This window comes from Drosophila gunungcola (genome assembly GCF_025200985.1).
Source record: "Drosophila gunungcola strain Sukarami chromosome 2R unlocalized genomic scaffold, Dgunungcola_SK_2 000030F, whole genome shotgun sequence".
NCBI lineage: Eukaryota > Metazoa > Arthropoda > Insecta > Diptera > Drosophilidae > Drosophila > Drosophila gunungcola.
Genome location: NW_026453176.1, coordinates 938202 through 961045, shown reverse-complemented (window position 1 = coordinate 961045; position 22844 = coordinate 938202). Strand labels below are relative to the sequence as shown.

Genomic DNA, 22844 nt, shown 5'->3' with positions numbered 1-22844 from the left:
AGGGAGGCGAGGGGATTGGGGCGGTGGGGCACGTTGAGCATGCCTGGCCCGGTATGCCTTGGCAAACTGTTGAAATATACACGAGCCACCGGCGAAACAATGGCTGAGTGACGCCGGGTGGTGCCGAGTGGTGCCAAGTGGGTGGTGCAAGTGCATGTTGGGTGGTGCATGAATGCAGCAGATGCAGAAACAAGCAACGAAGCAACGAAAGTACGAGCGTGCAGCGAAACAAACAACGAGAAACGTGGATAAAGTTAAGTGCACGTGTGCATTATTTTAATGCCACCTGAAGGAGTTTGGCTGCCATTGCCATGCACTAAGCGGGAAAAGGAGCAGGAATAGGAGCAGGAGCCTACACTTTCGAGGGAGTTGGCTTAGGGTGTCCTGCATTTGACATGCAACATATGTTGCCGTCTGCTCCGCGAACTGCTCCAGAAGTTGTTGCATGCAAAATGAATGCTTAATGTCGCACAAGGAGTCCCTTGCTTCCAAGGAGGGGTATTTGGGTGGCATTTGGGTGGCTTTTGGGTTGGAGGGGCTCTCAGGAGAGGACGCGACTGCGACATCATTCTGCGTTGAGGTAATTGCTTTTGTTGCGACACAAATGAAATCAACACCGCACGGGCGATGCCCCTCTCCCTTTGATTAAGTTTTGTTTAGCATCGCCGCCAGCTGCGCAAATTATTATGCATCAAATCAAATACATGAATGTAATTTCCAAATCAGGAATTCCGATATTAACTTTCGTTCTCTCAATGTTCGCCTTTTCCTCAACGGCATTGATTTTCCGGTTTATTAATAAGCGTATCCTGGGGTGAGATGACTGTAGTAAATAGTACCTGGATTACTATTGAACAAATACCATTGTAGTTATTTAGGTCATTTAAATTGAATAAAACAATTTTTTTAAAGAAGAATATATTTATGGTATGTAAATCGTTGAAGTAGTTTGCTTTTAAGCCATACCTTTGCTATTAGAGTTATGCAATTAATAGCGTTTTCGTTTTATATATTTAACAAATTAAGCCGTACATAAACTTAATTACTAGTTAACCTTTTTAAACGCCCGTCTACTTAAAAAATGAGAAACAACAATTGTATGTATTTATCGGCACTAATTGCTTTTAAAACAATCACATATGCAAAATTCCTTAAACAAGTGAAGCATGCAAACTATAATATGAGCTTCTTTAATTTACTGACTATCTACTGGCTGTGAAGCCCCCATTGACTATATAGGTTTTCGCTATTTTTGATCTATATTTTGCAAGGCTACAGATACGCTGCTTGTTATGCCGCGTAAAAGTAAAACTATCTGCCTGGGGCAACGCCAATGGCAGCCCTAGATCATCCTGCACCCAGCATCAACCTTGACTAAAGGCTTTGTGTGTCGAAATTGGTGTCGCCATGGCCCCGCCGGCTATACAGATTGTCCGTGGACTTTCGTTTCGGGGGCTTTGAGGGGGCGTTACGTGCATTGAACATTCATAATATTTGGCACACCGTGGCAGGGCTTTTAAGGGGGCGCACCGGGTAAGGGCGTGGCACTGCGCGTGCTGCATAGTTAAAATCCGAAATATATGCACATTTTATGATTTTTCTTGCGCCAAGTCCTGGCAAATGCAACTCAATTTATGCCAAAGCGTGGCCTGCCATCCTGCGACGACATATCTATATCTATATATATATGTTGGTATGTGCGTGTGGATTGGAACGTGGGTATGTGCATTCCTGATTGCTATGCATATTGTATTTGATTATTGACAAAGGAGCAGGTGGAACCATTTTAAAGGCAACAACAAGAGGGCCCAGTGGTCTAAACCAGCTAGGCAACGAATTTTACTCAATCATCTTAAACATACACGTGTTTACACGAGAAAGTCAACAAAATATTTAAATGAAGTCAAAGAAAAAAAAAACTGATTTTCGGTCTTGGTAGCCTATATGCAAAGGCTTTTATGTATTTATAAACACAATCATAGTGCTGTTAAGTGAGTAAAATAGTTTGCAATATCGATCCGACTCTCAATAGGATTTTGATTGCAGCACTTTCTTAGTAAATCTTAGTAAACCAAAAGTAAAATCCTTAAACTTCTTTAGAATTCACAAAAAAAAATAAAAAATAAATTTGTGTAAGTATAAGCACAAGCATATTTAAGTGGTGTTTAGAAGATGTTCTGTCTAGCAATATCATTGTGATTATGTTGTCTTTGGCAGACTATTACAAAAATTGTGTATAGAAAAATGTAGATAGCAATCTGCAGTTAATAAATTCAAACTTATTTTGTATGTCCTGGCTTAGTTTCGGGCCCCACCAGGTAAAAATTCGGCGGCTGTGCTGGCTATGCTAAGGTTAAATGTTGATTACATTTTATGCTCTAGCCACGCCCCCACATGACAGTGGTGGGAAGTGGGTGGAATTTTCATGGTGGGTGGGTGAGGTGGGGCGGTGCAGCGCTCTTCTTTGAGTGCACCGCTGACTGGCATCAAATAATTTATGCAACAATGGCTGCAATAACGGCACTGGCAGCGGCAGAGCTTGAGCTTGAGCTCCATCTAGCACCAGTTGCCGGATTCCTGGCAAGCGAGTGTACACAAAGTGCAATTTGCCATGAACACTGGACTCGTTCCCGTTCCCGTTCCCGTTCCCGCCCCTGCCCCTGCCCCCTTTTTGCAGTCGCCTCCCGGGCCACGACACCCCGGCTAACCCACTAATAGTACGCCTCATAAAAGTTTTATGCGCCCGAATACTTTCCCCAGCCCTTTTGCCATGCGGCCCACCCACCCACTGCAGCCCAATCTCAATCCAAGGCGATGGCAAGAATTGGCCACTTTTTTTTCGTTTTGGGCCAAGGGAGCTGGCTGACTGGCTGACTGGCTGCCTGGCTGTGATGTAAGTTGAGCCATCAGGCCCAGTCACACCCGGAGTGCGACCCAAAGCGTTTGGGGCTGTCTTTAAGGTCAGCCTCACATAACAAATGCGAGGCGATATTTCCCGGGAATGCCGGCGCAGATGAAAACTTTCCTCATTTGCACTTCAATTACAACTGAAAGTGGTGGGGTGGGTGTGTTTTTGAAAAATGTGCGGACATTTGAAAATCAATGAAGTGCGTCTATTGGCCGGGAAGGAAATCCCACTTAAATTCGGGTTGCATTGTAGTCAAAAATTTATAAACGCTCGAAGGTGGCTGCTGCAAGTGCTCTCCATTCTCCTGGCCATTTCACCACTTTACCATTCCATTTACCATTTGCCGACTGCCGGTTGCCATTGTCCGCCGCCCGGGCAAAAAGTTTTGGCTCTTGGATTCGGACCCCGACATGGACATGGACCTTGCAGTTGCCTTGCGGCATATGTGTATTTGGCTTCATTGTTTTTTTGCTCTATTTTTTTTTGGTTTTTTTGTATGTATTCCAAATTAATGGCATGCGAAAATTTTCTGGGAATTTCCATAAATTTCCACGTGGACTTTTGTGTGCAAAAGTTCTTTGCTTTGCCAAACTTATAATCTAATTGCGCCCTCACGTTTATTTTTCCCCATATATACTACGTATATTTTGTATGTTGGTGGGTGTGCGGAATAATTTTTGGAACTTTAACATAAGCACGGCTGTGTTACACCCAAATTGCTGCAGAAACTTTGCAACGAAGTCTGAAAATTTAATTTGAGCAGGACAAAAGGTGAGTGTCATTAATATTTAATTGACTATCTGCAGAAAGTTTTAATTAAATCATATCTTTCAAGTAGAGATTGCATACTAGTGCCTTTTACCAAATGAATTACTTATGAAAAATTTTTTTTTTGCAATTTATTCTTCAATCAAACGGATTGTTGTTTGAATTTAAATTTTATCGTGTCTCCTTGTGTTTGTTGTAAGTTATAATGTTTGGCCCTAGGACAGTAACAGTACTTTGTTTATTGAACTCATTTTCGCCAAGCGAATATTCTTAAACAAATAGCTTTATGTTACATGAATGCAAACAGGAGATAAATAGCGACAAATATGCGTTCGGAATAAATCAAATAAATGTAATTCGAACTTAATTGAATTATTGGGCATTTGTCCACATTTCCCTTTGGCTAATTGCAGCAATAATGTCGCACGTGCCTCTCACTCACACACACCTTCGCCTGGCATGCCCAAATGCCCAAATGTCCAAATGTCCCAATGCCCAAATACCACGGACTGGGACTGGGGCCACAGACACATGTCATTTGCTCTGAAAGCCAAGACGAAGATTCCATTACAAAACAATGGCTGGGTGTTGACGGTTGACTGTGGGGTGGTTGAGCCACCCACTTGGAGTGGGTGTTGCGGAGAACAGCTCTCACACAAGTATCTACAATTATGACAAACATGCCATGTGACGGTCGACCTTTCGCCGCTCCAACAACAACAACTCGCAGGCACTAACAAGCTCGGTCTAGCATCCGAGACTCCTCCTCCTACCTCAGCATCCCCAGCTATGTATGCTGGCTTTTTTCCCTATTTCATTTTACTTTATTTTATTTTACTTTTATATACGGTGCTCACAGAAATTAAGGGTATATTCGAACTACATATGCATTGCATTTGTATGTAATAGAAATAGTTGCAGGGTTCAAAAGGGCAAAACCATTTAATTATATATAGTTTGCCAGTATTTTAAAAATATATTATTGTTTACTATATTTCAACAGACCGTTATTTTGTCTTTAACCAAATTGAGAAAGTAAAACTAAAAACTATGTTCGTCTTATTAATCGATATACCCAAAAAACAAAATAACTTTTGTACTATTCTTACATTTCAGGTATCATCATTTTGGCTTGCATTAAATTTTACAAAATGTTGAGCATCGTACTTTATTTATATATACAATATTTTTGTAGCTATGGTATTATTGTTACTATTTTAACTATTTATGGACGTATGGTATTTGGTCTGTGATTCCACGCAAGGAACCGCCTAAACGTATGATGATGAGTCCTGGATATCACTCAGTCCGGATGCTTTTTCTCGTTTTTTCTTTTTTTCTCCCCGCCCAAGGCCTCGAACACACACACATCGCCTTTGTCACAGCTCATGGCGCGTAATTAACTAAACAAACGTCATTAGGCGAGTGTGTGCGAGTGTGCCAGTGTGTGTGTGGGCGAGTGCGTGGGCTGTGGGCCCCGGAATGTATGCTATACGTTTGGTGAGTGGTAGCCATGGAGTCTCTTGATGTCTCGCAAAATTCCTTGGAAGGACCAAACGAAGCGGGCCAAATGAGTATCGCTGTCATCAAATGTAGCGCAATTCCTTGAGTGATTACAATTACAGCAACAGCAGCGGCAGCAGCAGCAGCGGTAGTAGCAGCACATTCAAAGTGATTGCTAGACGACAATGCAACAGCCGAAAACGAGGCAAAAAAGGGGGCTAAAATATAAAAAGGAATTCATTTCGCATCGCTTTAGCCTGCAGTGGAGATACAGCCCCGTTTTGCACCACCCCCAGCATCCCCTGGTTTGCCGCCCACACTGGCTCCTTGGAGCAATAAACTGCGCTAAATTCAGCTCAGCTCAGCTCCGTGATGCCGTAGCTTCTGTTGGCGTTGGCGTTGCTGTTGCTGCTGTTGTTTTGCAAATTGCTGACAATAAATGTTGGCAGCGACAGAGACGACAGCACCGACAGAGACGGCAGATGTGGGAGTGGGACGGGTGTTGGGAGTGAGGCAGCCCGCATTTAAATTTCACTAGTAGAATTCCATAGGTGCAATGAGTTGGAAACAGCAGGAATGTGTGCCACTGTACGTGTGTACGTGTGTGGGGCGCCCCCGGTGACAAATTCATTTGTATTTATTACTTAAATTAATTGCAGCCCCCAGAAAAGGCGAACCCGAACAAAAGGGTAAATTCAATTGAGTGGGTGGCCTAAAGCCAAAAGCATTTGGGAGATCTCGAATGGGGTTTCCGACACAACTACTCGGTATTCTACTAGCTATCTAGAAGTCAGCTTGCTGAAATAGTCGGATATTGCCTTGAAACTAAGTTGTTTGTAAAAGTCAAAATGTTCATTAACTCAAATTAAAATTTGGTTAAGTCTAAATTCGGTTTCTTTAGTAATATATATAGTAAGATCTAAAAAAAACTAAACATGACTAAAGACATTCATAGCAGTTAATTTGAAATAACTTGTAAAACTTTTAGCTTGTTATGTTATATGTTCAACACTTGGGACTACGAAGTTGTGTATAATCATTTTTAAAATATTTAATATCAGAAATATTGGATGTGGAGGGGGCGACTTCTTATTTCGATTAAATGTTTTGTTTTGACACTGAGTTAGTTTGCTGTTTTAAAAACATATTCTTTCTTAAAACAATTTAAAAGCTTTAATAACTTTAAAGTCTCAGCGAAAGGCAATGTTCTAGTTAAAATTGGTCGGTTGGCTAATGACAAAGGAAAGTTCGCCATGTTTTCTGTTGGCAGTCAGAATTTATTACTTTCAGGTTGAGAAAGGAAATCTGAATTTTGAAAGAATCTAGCTTTCTCTGATAATTACAAGAAATTCAAAAATCGATTGTAAGAGTCGGTTTGGTTTGACATTTTAGAAAACTTATATAATTTTTGAAAACCTTTCCTCGGTTTACAAACCGTTCGTGTTTGTTATTGTAGGAATCTTAAAGAACATTTGAAAAACCTCTCTTCCAATCCGGACTTTACTTAAAGAGGCATGTGGTACTCACATATGACGGTCAGCTTGGCATTGGCTCGGATCGCGCTGTTGAGCCGCGCCGGTCCCACCTGGCACTGGTAGTCGGCGTCGTCGTTGATCGAGGCGTTCGAGATGCGCAGGTTGTAGATGCCCTGCTTGCGGTCACCGAGGACCGAGTAGCGCGGGTAGCCGGGGATCACCGCCGAGAAGCCCAGCGCGAAGCCGTCCTTGGTCCACTGGACCGCCCCGGCCACGTTGGCCACCTCGCAGCGCATCATGGCTTCGGCTCCTTCCAGGACCTGCAGGTCGTGCGGCGTGGTCCGGAACTTTTGCTGCTGGGCGTGGCTGGGGGCGGGGCCGCTGGCCAGCACGATGACAGCTAAAAAGGGATAGAAAAAAAAAGAGATGGAGAGGGGGAGAGTGAGAGTGATTCATTAGCGATGCACTTAATTAATTGTCTCGCGGCCATTTGTTGTCTCCGGTCTGTGAGTCCGTTGGGTCCTCGTCCTCGTCCTCTATTAAAAACGTGACTTTCTATCGCAGCGCCGTATGATGAATTATGAAATATGTGTTTACTCAAAAGTCCGCGATCCCAGTGCCCAGTGCCCATGGCCCGCAGCCCAGTCAAAGCGAATCCCGACCGCAATAAAACAGGACATTCCGCAAAGCTCTTTCCGTCGGTGCCCCCCGGCTCTGCCGACGAACTTTGACCGTTTCCAGCTGCCTTAAAAAACGAACTGCGCAAAAACTTGGCCAGAAACGCTCCGTTCCGTTCCGTTCTTTTTTAATGAAAAACAAACACATTTCCCGGACCCGAAACGAAAAAGCGCGTTTGCCGTGCCACAAAAGCCAATTGTGGGTGTGGTCCGTATCCGTGTCCGCAGTCCGTTGTCCGCAGTCCGCAGTCCTCTGTCCGTGGTTCTCTGTCCGTGTCTGTTTGCCAAGACACATTGCAGACTGCTGCAGTTGTGGAGTTCATTTCTTGCCGCCGAAACTATTAAATTGTGCGAGTTGGTGGGCAATGGTGGTGGTGATGGTGGTGATGGTGGCTTTGCCCGCGGCAGTGGCGCATCTAAAATCAACAAAAGCATTTAACGCGACGGTCGTCAGCCGAGGCAGCTGCACTTGTTTTTGGTGTCCTAAAATCCAACCCAAAAAGCATTTTCCACCCACTGCCGCCTCCCCGTGAAACGAGCATTTTATTCGCGCTTTCATAAATTTCCCAGCAGAGACTATTTCTTGTGCCCGGGCGGGCTCTGTTTATTTATAAGCAACGAAATGCAGTTTTAAATCTGTGCAACCCACTTTCCCCCTCCCCTCTGGCGGGGGAGGAGAAAAAAAAAAAAGGAAATAAAATAAAACTTAGCTCTGGCGCTACCAACTGGCAATGATTAATATGGCCAGCAATTTGCATACGCATCATGGCTGAGTGGGACTGTTTAGGATGGGAATGGGCTGGCTGGGCTGGGCCCACTGATGGGTTAGAGGGGGTGTGTGGGGGTGGAAGAAGAAATGAATTTTAAATAAGAAAAATATCACAGAGCAGCCGGGTTAGGAACTCATTCGATGCCAAACTCTTTACGATTTCATTATTTTGCCTTTTTCGTACATAATTTGTTTGGCAAAAGAATGTGAAGGGAACAAGCTGGGAATCAACAACAATTTGCCCATCCCTTCATGCTCTCTGGATTGATGTTGTTGTTGTTCCTGATGTTCCTGATGTTGTTGCTGTTGTTTTTGTTGTTGTTGTTGTTGTTGTTGTCGAACAGCCAGCAGCATTACGGGCAATTTATATAAATTTCGCTGTTACACGAGGGGGTTCTGTGTAGGGGTTGGCATCTGTCAGGCCCAGACGAGAGCTAGCTATGAAAACCAGAGCCAGAACCGGGGCCAGAACGAAAGACAGACCAGAACCCTTGCCAGGAACAGCCATAGAAGCAGACAAGGATCAACATAACCTTCGGCCTGTCGCAAATTTTTGCCTATTTCCCCGCACGCACAAGCAAAAGCACACACATGTTGGCCTGGGGAGTTCATAGTTGAGTAAATTTTTACCTCGTTCCGAAGGCGCTGGAGCCTGGGCTCCCCAGCCTGTCTATCTACGCATTTTCGCTGTTTTCATCGCTGTGCCCCGCGTCCCCCCCCCCCCCCCCCCGCCGTCTTGTCTCATATTTTTCAAGCGAAAAATTTTAATAAAGCAAATTCCTATTTTATGTCCTTACGGCCCCACTAAAAACGACGAGGCTAAAAATTAAGCGTGACGCCCCAACTCCTGGTGGCACTTTCGCCGAAATCCTCTTCCTTCCATACGTCATACGCAGTGTGGTCCCCGGAAATAGACGAAATGGAAATGGAAATTCACACGCAACAAGCTAATGGCGGAGCGGGTAACCAAGAGGACAAGAGGACGAGCAGCGGCTGACAGCTGAAAGTGTGAAAAGGCTTTAAATGCTTTAGGCGTCGCCTTTTGACCTGCACTCGCCCTCCATCGCCCGACATCTGAACATAACCCCTCCTCGGAGTCCCGGGAACGTCAAGTGCCATTGTCGAATTTCTGTGTCTCCGCTCGAGGATGAGGGCAAAAACGTGCGTGGTTTTTATTGTCGCGTTCTCTTGATTGTTTTCCAGGCCGGGGCTGAAACAACAACACATGAGACGGGCAACAAATCCCGGCCAGCTTTCCGAAAAAGGGTTGGCCGGGTCTTGTTTTACGAGCGGGGGACTATCAGTGTTATTGTTATGACTGAAATTTGATGGCCCCGACCGTTCTTCTGGCCAAGTGATGTATGTGCGTCCTGTGCGGCTCCTGCTGCCCCACATTTCAAGATTCGCTCCGCCCGGCTATCTTTGGCCAACAGGCAGCCGACGCTGATTAAGCAGCCGGGTATCGGATTAACCAGAGGCTGGCTGGCGAGCGAGACACCTGAGTGGGTCGCATCCAATTCCCAGAGACCCAAACAGAATAAGAGCCCCCCCCCCAACCTTTTCACACATGCAGCACTTAAGTTTTATTTGTTTTTGCTTTAAATGCTGGCACGTATTCGGGATTTGGTGGGTCAGACGAAGGCCTCCAGGGTTGCCAAGCGGCATTTTGGAGCCTTGCGAAATTCCCGACGCGTATTAATTTGACGATTATTATTTCCGCTCACACACAAGCAGCTTTAGCCTTGCTTTATGGTTATTGTGCACCGTGGAAAATCTAAAATCCAACTAAGTCTCAGCATATGGGGTTAGAAATTGGATGGAAAATGTTCTTAAATTATTAACACAAGAATTTGTAGCTGCGTTGTCAAATTTTAGATAAGATAGATTAAAGTTGCAGTACTAGTATGTGCAAAAAGTAAAAAGCTATGAGACTTTGTAATACATTTTTGTTAATAAAAGAAATATACGTATAATATTTTATTGTATATTTGTCGTTTAAGGTTATAGAACTGTGCCACTAACAGATGAGGCTTAAAATTTCCAATTAAGGACAAGTTTTTGGGCACATTTGTTGGTCATAAGAAGTACACATTGAGTGACTTGGGGGTACTTCTTTTTTCCACAAATTTTCCTTCAATTTCTCTACGTGTATTACTTATGGTGCCTCCTACTTTTTCGGTGGGCGTGGCTGGCACGTAAGCTGCCAGAAAAATAAGAAAAAATTAGCGCTGCCTCAGCATATTGTCGCAGCGCATCCGCTCCAGCGACTCCATTTTGGTTCTGGGGGAGCTGAAAGCTGAAAACTGAAAAACAGAAAACTGGGAGCTGCCACCATCAATCGAACATCCGTGGCACCTTTCACTGGCACATCCTTTTTGGCTACGGGCCTGGTCTGCTTCCTGCAGCCTGCAGCCTGCAGCCTGCTGCCACGCCCCCTTGTCGGCAACGTGCCTGGCATTTGCATGGCAAGGAGTATAAGCTGTCGAAGTCGAAGGCGAATGTTTTATAACGATTTTCGAGGAGGTGCTGCAGTTGGCAGCGCTTGTTCAAATACGATATAACAATAGTCGGAGCGAAGCTGTCATTCTAATGGTGCATAGAGCATAGTGCATAGTGCACAGTGCATGCTGCCTGCTGCATGCTGCATGCTGCATGACGCATGCCAAATGCCAAGTTATCCTGCAGTGGCTACGTGCCCCTCCCTATCAGCGCCTTTGCCCCGTTCGGAGGATTAACTAATTGAATTTGCAAGTCGCAAGCGCTTCGCTTTATTGCGGTTTTGTGTGCGGACCTGTATCCGATTGACAGGACTTCGATTGGGAAGGACTCGCCGAAAGTCTGACAATCTGACAGTTTGGACAACGCCACGCAACGCGGTCTCTAATGAGAGTCAAACTTAGATTGCTGCAGCAGGGCTACAAATTGCAATTACTTGCAACACTTTGCGGCACCGCAGGCAGCCGCCCGATGGCCTCAACTCCTGCTCATCTCCATTAACAGTGCGGCAGGACCTGGAGCTGCATGGAAGCCATGGAAACAGCGGCAGGACCAACAGCAACAGCAACGGCAACAATAACAACAACTGCCGTAAATGGTAATCACCCAGCGCAGCATTATTAACATCATCAAGGCGAGCGTTATTAAAACCGAGTAAAAGTCCCTCGCGCCACCTGCTGGCCGGCATGGCAACTCGACTAGCGCCACCTGCCGGCCCAAGGACGCCCAGTTTGAACTGCCGCAGGACCAAGTTCGTGAAACCCAAAATGCAGAAAAAAAAAAACACCAAGGACTAGATAATTTGCAGCTTGCGTAGTGAATAAATTCTTGTTAATAGTGCAACAAATTCGCATTTATGGAGGCGCATGCAGTTTGAGAGGCCGCGGTGAGTGTAAAACTGTAATTAAGTCGCAAATTTATTCAGTCGTCTTTTGCGGGTAGTATTTGTGGCAAGATGAAATTGGTTAAGTTCAGCAAATTATGGTGGCAATGGTTTAAAATTGTAGAATTGAAATACCCAGCCATTTATTAATCAGAATTCGTTTACCAGCTGAGGTTATAAATCGGATTTTAATTGTTATAAAAACTTTTAAGAAAAGTGATAAAGAGCTTTAAAATCTATATGATTTACGCTTGAAAATAATAAAACAAAAAGTACACTCAACTAAATTTCACCTTATTTCCTTTGTCAACAGTGTTATAAATAGTAAAAATAAATTAAGTCAGTTTCAGAAATGTAAATTAAGCAAATATTCACGAAAATTTCAGGCAGAAATAATACATTTGTTCTTTTAATATCATTACAAAAAAAATATGCTTTGACTCATATGTGAAAAGAAGAAAAATATGTTTTTTAATAAATTACTTTCATCAAAGTACCTTAAAACTTGATGGTATATTAGGTTAATAACTCAAATTAAGGTATTGTTTACAATTAAATTTAAAACCTTTAGCTTAATGTCCTGTATGCAATTTAACTCTTGCAGTATGAATACATAATTCCAAAATACAAACTCAAATACAAATAGTGAACTCAAACAGGAGAGCTGATGAAGTGCACTGCAACTAACCCATATTTGTAGCCCATTTATTCTATTTTGCTGTCACTCCTGACATTCGACCGACAAACAGCAAGTATTCAACATTGGGGCTTTTCCAGCGAATTCGTTGATTACTTTTTTTTTTTTTTTTTTTTGTGGGGACTAGGTGGTGTTTGGGGGTGGTGCTGGGTGTTGCGGTGTATGTGGGTGGGCGGGTTGGTTTGTTGTTGGTGGGGAATTTGTGCCGTGACAAGTGCGAACTTTTGCTTGGATTTTTGGGCACTACTGCAATTGAAATGCAGTGAGAACTGCGAAGCTGCAAAAGTTGTTGACGAGTGAAGTGTGGTGAACGTTGGTGGTGGTTGTGTGGCAGGGCCAAGTGTTTGGGCAGCATTACCTGTTGCCAGTTGGTCGTTGCTCCGGGCCCTAATTGTTGTTGGCCGGGCCGATTCCCAGGCCCAAAACACACGCAATGGCTTTTGCGTAGGTGAGTAGCCCCAATTAACCAGTGGAAGGGGTAAAGGGGTGTGACTTTGTCTTCAACTATTTCGCTCTCTTGACTTGCGGCTCGCCGCCGGTGGGAACTTTTAACCCATTGTCTGTGGATTGACCCCCCACTGGTTGCGACATGAATGCATAGTGCAACATCGCTGCGATTTACTAAGTACGCAGCACACATCCCCTTCCCCAAAGTGTTTGGTATCCAGGGAACGCGAAGTTGTCCAATCAATTCAAAGTACCATTCGAATTAAATGACAACTGGAGAAAAAAAAATAAACCGAAGAGGAAAAATGGCAGACTCTAAGAGATTGCCACCCAGTATGCCTGATTTATTTATAACACATGCTCCGCATCGCATCAACTTATGGAATTCGCAAAATCACAAGAAGCCAATAGCAACAACGTCTTTTTTTTTTTTTTGTATTTTTTGGCCGGATTAGGGGAGCGAAGGGCACAAACGACATAAAAAGCGACATCATCCAATCAATTTATGCGCCAATGTCTCCTGGGCGGCGGACCCAAGTGGGTTAGATATTGGAAAACGGATAATTGGAAGCGGTGGCGGTGGCGGAGAGACGAGAAGACTGTCAGAAGGCTTTCAGGATTTTGCCTTACTTTGATGGGTTTTTCGTAATATTATCTTTAAAAAATCATTTCGGTAAGAATCGAAATTGAAGTGAAAATAGCAGGCGAACCAAAAAAGGATTCCCTTTTACGGATAATGTGTATGCTGGGGCTGTTCTGAGGGGAAGGGAAGGGTGGTAATGGGAGGATATTCTCACAGTGAAATGGCCATCATCATCATGGCCCGGCCACCAGGATCGTTATGAAACTGAGGCGAATTAGGGACCTGGGTGAGACAATTCCCCAGTTGCCATTGTAAACGCTTGCAAAGTTATTTGCTGTCCATTTCCAAACATTAAACCAGAGTGACTTGAATAAATTTCATATTTGAAAGCCCCGCACAGACACACATTTCGGCCAGACCGAAATATCCGTTGCCCAAATAAACTCACATGGCTAATACAACTTGAGGGGGGCTGTGTGTGTGTGTGTGGGTGGACACTTCCAGCCTTGAGGTGGGTCAGACCTACGAAACATCCTGCTTCAGGAGTGTCCTGTCTGTCTGTCTGTCTGTCTGTGTGCCTGTGCGGACATAAACCAAAAATTCCTATACGCTGATGCAGCAAATTTCCGGCCGGAGCGAAAGTGGTGCGTTGTGCGACAGCGCTGTACCGCCCCCACCGCCCCCACCACTCGAATGCTATCTCTGGGAGCCATTGGCCACTCAAGAAGAATGTTTCGACATCCCCTCCATCTGGGCAGCATTCTCGGAAGCAAATTTCATTCTCGAATATTCATACATTTTCTTCAACTATTGTAGTCTGCCCCAGCCATTCCTTCCCCCTCATTCCCCCAACTTTGCACATTTTTTCCCCCTTTTGATATTTTTGAAGTCGAGTATGCGACAGTTGCTTCATTACAGAAGGCAAAACTATTCGTGGAGAGTCTCTACGCAGCCCCTTTCCAGACGAGAACCAAAAGTTATGGGCAGAAATAAATGCAAAGTTGGCGCATTTCAACTTTAAATGCAGTTCGACTCGGATTTATCGACCTTACTTTAAGCAAGCCTTGGAATTGTTTTTGATTTCCCAGCAAAAATTGCTGCCTCTCGTTAAGAAATGGGAAAATGGTAAGGAAATTTCATTAAAAGGATTTTTTATCATTTTACCTAGTTCACAATTTTTTTTCTAGCCGTATATGCAATTAAAACATCAACTATTTTATTGCAAAAGGAAGGCATAAATCAAAAACATGCTAAGTAGGAGCTGTTATAAAACGCCAATGAAAAATTGCGTTATTTTAAAATGTACAAATTAATGTGATAGCGACAACACCATAAGCGCACATAATATATACGAATAAGTACGTTTTGCATTTTTCCTGCAAAAACAATTTTGCTTATATAGAGTGAATTTGCTAGTTGCGATATGAAAAAGCTTGATTTTAATGAAAATGCTTATTAAATGTTTTTGTCTTTAAAAAAAAATGTTAAAAGTGTAAACGTTTAAAACAACACTAAAAGCCTTTAAGCCCAAAAAACTGGGTTAAAAGTAACCCTAGTTTGCATATTCTCTATAAATAGTAATCAAATTAATCCCTTTAAACAAAAGTTATTTTTATTTGATTTTTATTTATAAACATAAATGATTAAATTTAGAAAGTCAGCAGAAAAATGCGCCTATAATGCAAATACATATTGCGAGTATTTAACCAAACAAATAAACTTAAAAATCCTGTACTAAAAGTAAAGATGCTTATGCAATAACAAAGTACAGGATTAAACAAATGTACATATATTTTTAAAATGTGATAAGTTTAAGCCTAATATGCTTTAAACAGTCTACCATTTAGATTTCACTCGACTTTAAGGCGTTGAAAGGGTATTTGCACTTCCCGATTTCGGGTTGGAGATTGTTCTTTCATTGTTGTGCTTCTTACGGGGATGGGAGTGGATTTTATTGGATGCGATGAGTGGCTAAGTGGTGCAGGGTGGTGCGGCTGAGCAGCAGACATGAGCGGGCAAATTAGAAGCTGAGACAGGGACCACCAGGAGCTGCCTGCTGGATCTTCATCCACTTCGGCAGACGAGTGTTTGCCGGCTTATTGTTTGGCTTAATTGCCGTTTGAACTGCGGACGCGTGTGTCGCACTGCGATTGCAGCAATGGCACATGCACCCCCGTTCGCACCACTCGCATTGTTTGGCCAAGACAGCTACACAACCGCCCTGCTGGCACAACAATACCAATACCCTGCTGCTGGTATGCTGGGGTTAAGCAAAACACTCGAATTACCAGTACCGGGGATGAGGAATGCAAATGCTTTCTCGCTCCACAAATAATGTTTGCGCAATCGAATGACAAAGCACTGGCGACTGGTAACTGGTAACTGGTAAGCGGTAAGAGGCTAAGGGGATAGAGGGTCCAATGAAGCATGTCCGCGCATGAAACCCGATATTTGCAAGGAGGCGGGGAGGCACAACCCTTCGGTTCCCAGCGAAATTGTTGCAAAGGAAAACGGAAATTTTTTTCCCTGTCGCAATTAAGCCGAGTGAAGTCGTTAAAGTTAAAGTTTTCCCAGCAGCGGCCAAATGCCGCGTCACAGATTTCCCGGCGCGCCAAGAAGCGAGAGGGCGGGAAAATCACCGGAGCGGAACCACACGTCAACCGGCCAACTGGACGCCCATCTTCATCTCCAACTCGCATCCAAACCAAACCCAACCAAGCCGAAGGTGTGTGCAAAGGTGACTCTCCACATGGCGGATTGCTGAAGCGTGCAGTGGACATGGACATGGACACGGACGTGGAAGTGGACCGACCGCCAGCGGTTCACACGGTGCAGATATAAAACCGGTGAGCCACTCACAGAAAATCGGATCAAGCCTATATGGCTTTATTAATTTTAATCGTGGGATATGCATTTATCTTTAAGAAGAGAGCAAACATAATTTAAATAAAAAAAAAGTTCATGCTTAGCTTTCTAGATTTAGTTGACAAAATTATGATTGACTCGATTCAATGTTCTTGCAAGGCTTTCTAGACTTAAAATAAGCAAAATTATAATAGGCAATTTAGAAATCTTAAAACATAAATAATAAATTTCTTTCGAGATCATAGTCATTCATTAAGTTTGTGATTTTTGCAGTGCAAATATGGTAATTGTTGTAATAATGTTATTTTGATGTAAATTAAATTTTAATAAGGGTAACAACATTTATTGAGTTTAAACTTAAACACGAATTTATTAAAGGTCAGTTTTGGCAAGGTTTTATAACAATGGTAATAAGTGTAAATTATAAGTTAATAAGTTACATTTTATGTAATCTGATTTAAATGCTTAAAGCACAGGACTCATATTGGTTTTTAAAGTATGCGTTAACATTCGAGTTTTATCAAATTAAATTGCAATCACCCAAACCCCTTTTTGCTGTGCATTCGGAAATGCAACCTGCGGCGATGTGAATGTTGCTCAAAAGACAGAAGTTCTGCTGCCACTGCGACTAGTGGCACTTGCAGCTGTCGATCCAAGCTGGAATCTTAAAGCTGGCACGAGCTAATGGCCAACCGGTTGAACATGCGTCTCGAAATTGAGCGAAATTAGGCAGATGCCGCGTCTCGAGATCGTGGATGTTGCACTTCCAGTTGCGCCGCAGCAGCTGCCACCTCAATTAAGTGAAAGATGGAAGCCACGGAAGTATGTCCCTGAATATTTGCCCGAGCTTATAAAATATTCATTTTTCAATATCGCAATTTCAACAGCAGGTTAAAAATATACAAGTTGCAGCCACAATGAATTTAAAACTCTGACGGCTCTCTTTGAGTTTAATTTCACTGCCGTCTCGAGGAAAGTGGTTCGGTGGGTGAGTGGGTGAGTGGGTGTGGGTGTGTATGTGTGTGGTTTCTTGGCCCACATATCGATAACAGGTCCTTCCACACATACACATACACATACACACAGACTGGCTGGGGGCTCGTATCTGGCGGCGCACAAACACAAAGGATATCGACTCCCTTTGAGCAGAATGATGCAATTATTCACACTTGATTAAATACTCAAGGAAAGTGAAAGTGCGTGGAAGGAAGAAACCTCCTTGAAAGGCCCCCTGAAAAGCCCGCATTGAGATGTTTTCCAAAAATTCATAAATTTAAATTAGCAGCCGCCAGTGGCTGGATGATACTGATGAAGCCATCGCCTTCGTCTAGTTGCCGGCCTCACCTTGAAATCGTTTTTCAATTACTTCACTGAGCCGAACTGAGAACTGAGAGCTGCAAAGTGTGTGCACCGAGTGCCATTAAATGTATTCCAATTCGAGGACTCGAGACCTCATTTTCCTGTCTATGACGAGCCTCATTTGGCATCTTGCTTGATTTGCCGTTTTTATTTATTCATTCAACTGTCTGTTTGCGGGGCAAAAGCAAAAGCAGGAGATGCTGGGCATCCGGCTGTCCGACAGCTGACTAACCAAATCAATTCGCATCAATATCGAGCAAACCCATCAAAGTCAGTCATCGGTTAGGGGGCGGATTGGATCGGAGCGGAGCGGAGCGATGGGGGCGTGGCAATCATCTATGCCATCCATCCATCCATCCATCCATTCAACCATCCATTCAACCATCCATTCAACCATCCATCCAACAGCCGCATCCTACAGTGGGAATATTCTGCGTAGGAAACACGCCAGGCTGCACATTGCTAATATCCTGCCACAGCCCCTCTTTTGCCAGTTGCTTTGTGCGTCACATATATGGGGCATCCTACTAATTGAAATTCATTCTCAATCTGCCAAAGCCAGAAAATCGCGCTGGCTTACTCGTCCCTGTTCCTGTTTAAACCTACGAAATTCAATTTGCGCTTAGACGAGGAAAACTCCATCAAAACTCGTTGAACCATGGCAAGGGGTCGCCACTTGGCTCCTCAAATCGTCAGATCGTCACATCTTCACATCATGTGCTGTGGAGGCCCATAAATCCCGGCTAGGTAGCACTATTATAGATATGGATGCACATATGTATATCCGAGACCCGGGGCAATTACCACATGCCACGTTCGAGCGGCGCAGCGGGAGTTCACTCTCAGTGGCGACTTCAAGAGCCCTGGCATTTTACGATTGTTTTCGTTTTCGTTTTCATTTTCATTTGACGTGTCCAACTCCCGCACTTCAACTTTCCACCTTGCCACATGCCGTCGATTTATTTGTGTACTCACTCACATATGTGTGGGTTTTAATTTAGTTTCATCTTTCTGTCAACGAGCAGTCGAAATATGGCCAATGCAATGTCTATTTCCGTCGGGGATAAATTTAGCTGGCTGAGGGACAAACACTCTGTGCACAAGCAAAACAACAATAGGCTTCTCATTTTTAGAAAAAATAATTACTTTGTTACTACAACATTTCTAAACATATCTGGTATTAGGCAAACATTAAAGTGTAAGACACAAAACCATTTTACACATTTGTTTATACATTAATAATCCTGAAAACAGCCCAATAGTTTCAGTTGCATTTGCGATAGATTAATATAAATATATCCTAATTTATTACTGGTCTAAATCGAAGCAGACAATAAATATAGCTTTATCTGTTATCAAGACCTAATATTGCTGTCATAGAAATATTGCGCGCCTAACTGGTTATATTTAAACGCATTCGATTAGGAAAACTATTTAAAATAGTATATTATTAAAAATGCTAGCAAGATCCTAATCAAAGTAAATGCAATTAGAGTCCTTTTGTCAAGGCACATTGTGAATAAATATAATTCTCGCACTGTGCTGAGTTTTTGTCTATCAACGCCTTAAACCTATCTCAAGATTGCCTATTAATTTAAGTTGCCATTGCGATTGCGAACCAAACTCGCAAACACAATAACCACTAATCTAAGGCACAGCAGGCAATAAATAAACCCTTATCAACTATCTGGACCTAACATAAAAATAATGCAAATCACATTGGCGAATTTATTTGAAGGCACATAAGATCGACTTATATTAAATATAGAGAATAATGAACAAATGAGTAAAGATCCAAATACAAGCAAATTGAACTGATTTTGACAAGTTACAATTTATAAATACATATCTATTTTCAATTTCTTGTCTCGCAACACTTTTAATTTCGCTTAAGATTGCTGATTAATACCGATGACATTTTTGTTTTCCATGCTGGGATTATCGGGGTTTTGGGAAACGGGGGAGACCACATTTGATTTACAATTACGTAAGTTGGTTTAGCCCACGCTGCCGCATTTTGAGCTCGGACCCTGGCTTCAGTCGGTGGTTTTCGGGGGCGTGTGGGCGACCTGAGTCAATATTGAACTGGTTAGCGGACTCAAGGTGCTGCTGGGGCGAGAAATATCAACTGTCCGGTGGACTTTGGCTGCTCGTTAAGCCAAGTAGCTGAGTCTGGGCCAAACATGGGCGTTTTCCATTTTTTTTTCCCCCCATTTGTGCTCAGCTGCCCACACTTTCGTCCGCAATCTGGACAGAGATTCGCTTCTTTCTTTTTTATTTTTTTTTTGGAGAGGGCAGCGCAATTAACTTTGAACCAGCTCGAAAATGACAGCCGCACACAAGTCAGTTGCAGTGGCGATGCTTCCTGGAGATAGCAGATAGCAAAGAGCCAGGACGAAGATAATCTATATGCTCGAACCCGTACCCGAACCCGCACCCGCACCCACACCCCCACTTTGTGTGCTTAACACTCTGCCCTTTGAGCAGAAGGAAGCTGAAGGAAGCGCAGTCCCTCAAGTGGCGGCCACCGCCTCCTCCGCCCGCTCCGCCTGCTCCACCCACCATTGATGGCGCTTCGGTCAAGCTGTACTTGGTTTGTGGTATTGTCAATGCACTCCACTACATTTGCCAACTGTCAGAGACAAAAACGGCAAGTCGCGACGACTTTTCCGCACTCGCAGCCCCCTTTTCGCTCGACTTTCCCGCTTTTCTGGCTGCACCAACACATGCCCACTGTATATCTATTACGGCGTGTTTGCCCTACACTTTTCCAGCTCTCCTGGTGGCACACATTTCTGTACCCACACACGGACAGGCGGCACTACGCACACATGCACACACTACGCACACATGTACCCAGTTGACAGACAGACAGACAGACAGACAGACGCAACTTTTCTGCGTTCGTTTGTCCTTGTGCTTGTTTTTTTGGTCGCCTTAGCCTGGCCTGTCTGTTTGTTGACATATTATGATCCTTGATTATTTTGTGCTGACAAATACATGCTTTTCCTTTTATGTGTAGCTATAGGGTAGCCATGGACAAGGCCTACATTTAGATAGACTTCCGACTTGACTCCACTCTGATTTTGATTTTGATTCTGATTCTGTTTCTGATTCCTGAAATTGTGTTTGATTTTTGTTCTCTCGCTTTTTTGTCTCGTTTCCAAGGGGGCGTGGTCAGGTGCTTCGCTACTAATTGGCCTGGCTTTGCCACTTGCTATCCCTAGTTTATTAGGCTTTTAATGATGGGCGTACTTTGTAAATCCGCTTCCATTCCGACTTCAAGCCCCACAAACGCCCACAAATGTCATGCAAAGCCATGGCCTGAGAAAAATAAAAACAATACAACAAAAAAAAACAACAAACCTGCTCCCCAAGCGAACCAAAAAACCCAAAACCAAACTGTGGGCGTCGACACAATATTTTGTAAATTATATTCGATTGTTTGCTTGTCTTTGTTTTTTTTTTCAGGGGGCGGGGGTTTTTGGGGGGGGGATAAAGCTGCTCTGGGATTGAGGGGCGGAAGCTCGATAAGACCGCAAGTGCATGACACACAAGTACCGGTTGCCAGATACCAGTTTCCAGCTCCACTCCAAGCTCCACTCCCATCTATTCCAAGCGCCTCAACCTGTTCGTCGATAATGCGTTTGATTGCAGCGGAAGTGGAGCGCTGTTGTGGTACGTGTGTCCGGTGCTTCTTGCTTCTTGCCTTGCATAATGTGTAATTATTAATTAGTCTGCCATTCTGGGCCCACCTCGCCCCAACCCACGGGCGCTTGGCCACGCCCCCCAATGGCTACTCCCTGCTTTAATGGCTGCGAACAGAGTGAATCCCTTTGGCTTCCTTCTTGAGCGAACTGCAGCAAGGTTCATTAAAAGGATAATGGCGAAGGCAAAGGCAAAGGCAACCTGCAACATGCAATGCCTGCTAATGAGCAACAGCTGTTGCACTTCCAATACCCATCATCCGTCCTGGTCAAGTTGTCAACTTACCCAGGCCAAGAAGCTGAAGATGTTTAATCCAATGTTGACGGCAGCGTCGTCGCTTTGTTGCATGTTGCTGCCATTTGATGTGTTGCTGCTGCTGTTGCTGCTGTTGCTGCTGCTGGTGTTGCTGATGTTGCTGATGTCGTTGCTGCAAAGCCATTTTTCTGGCCGTTATGCTCGCTTTGTTGGCTATTAGCGGACTGTTCTGTTGAGCCAAGGCAAAGAAAACCCGATGATGCACTATAAAGCGCAGCAGTTACCGTTGCTGCCACTCCGGCTGTTGCTGCGACACATTTGTTTGGGGAGCACTGGGAGCTTGGAGCTGGGATCACTTTTTGTCTGATTTTTAAAAAACACCCGCGAGGCTGTCGCGTTTTCAACCGGTATTGGATTAGGGCCGCATTGTGGCGGCTATTCACATGACCGCAGCCACCGGAAATGGGGGCGAACAAGGGGGGCTTCGGCTGGGGTTCTTGGCCTGGTCTAGGACTGCCACTGCCACTGCCACTGCCACTGCCACTGGGCCACTTTAAGATTCGCACTTGCCATCCGCTGGATGTTTACGCAGCGCAGACTCGATAATTTGGCTTTGTTATCGCGGCACGAGTGCTGTGCAAGTCGAGTGTGTGTGTGTGTGTGTGCTTTTGCAGGAGTGTGGGTGAGCGGTAGGCTCCGTGCGAGGCAATCGAATAACGGAACGGAACGCGGAGCGGTGCGCCTGGCGAGCGTCCTCACGGAATCAGAGCTAAAACCGAACTAAAACCTCGAAGCTCGCGCCGCGACGACCGCCAAAGAACGAGCTCGAGTCCGAGTATCTGTGAAATACATTTATCTCCGAATCGGCTGCGTGCAGCAGGAGTCCACTGAGAGAGTCGTACACAGAGAGCGATATATACCCAGATATAGATATGTGAGTATAAGAGTGAACCGCGGAGCCGTCTGTAAACACTCCACTCGAGCACGTTGTTGTTTGTTGTTGTGCGAGTTTGCGAGTGTGCGAGTGTGTTGCTGTTGCCGCCGCGCGAAGCCAAGCCGGTTATGCCCACAGCCCATACGCTTATACTGCGTTTCCGGGGATGGAAGTCGCACAAGTATAAGTTCGCCTTAGAGCACATATAATATAAAAGTCTGATAAAGGGTATAAGATTCCAGCTTCGGTCTTCTATTTGTGTTTTCAGTTGTTCTTGAGACCACTTCTACTACTACTAAATGGTATAAGCTAGCTTCAGTCAAGTATAAGTATACGAAAAAAAATCCAGAAATTAAATAGTATAAAATGTTAACATTCAAAATAGCTCAAGTGACTACTTTTTTTTAATAGCATAAATAATTATTAATAATTATGCTTTTCTTATTTAAAAATGTTTAATTTATCAACTGATTTTCATTTACGTTTATTGAAGCTGCTTTGTATAAGCCATTTATCT

The 22844-nt window shown here is 44.0% G+C and overlaps 1 protein-coding gene across 5 annotated transcripts in view; it reads right to left on the bottom strand.

Moving 5' to 3' along the window:
- Nucleotides 1–22185, bottom strand: part of LOC128256772 (nephrin) — a 63647-nt gene extending 41462 nt beyond the window's left edge. For all 5 annotated transcript variants that reach the window (XR_008267812.1, XM_052987377.1, XM_052987382.1 and 2 more), the window contains exons 1-2: nt 21424–22185; nt 6707–7054 (exon numbers count right to left, since the gene is read on the bottom strand). Coding sequence is in view for 4 of the 5 variants with exons in the window: in XM_052987377.1 (XP_052843337.1) it covers nt 6707–7054; nt 21424–21577 (502 nt within the window). In the remaining variant the exon portion in view is untranslated. The remainder of the gene's footprint in view (nt 1–6706; nt 7055–21423) is intronic.
- Nucleotides 22186–22844: the final 659 nt, after the last annotated feature.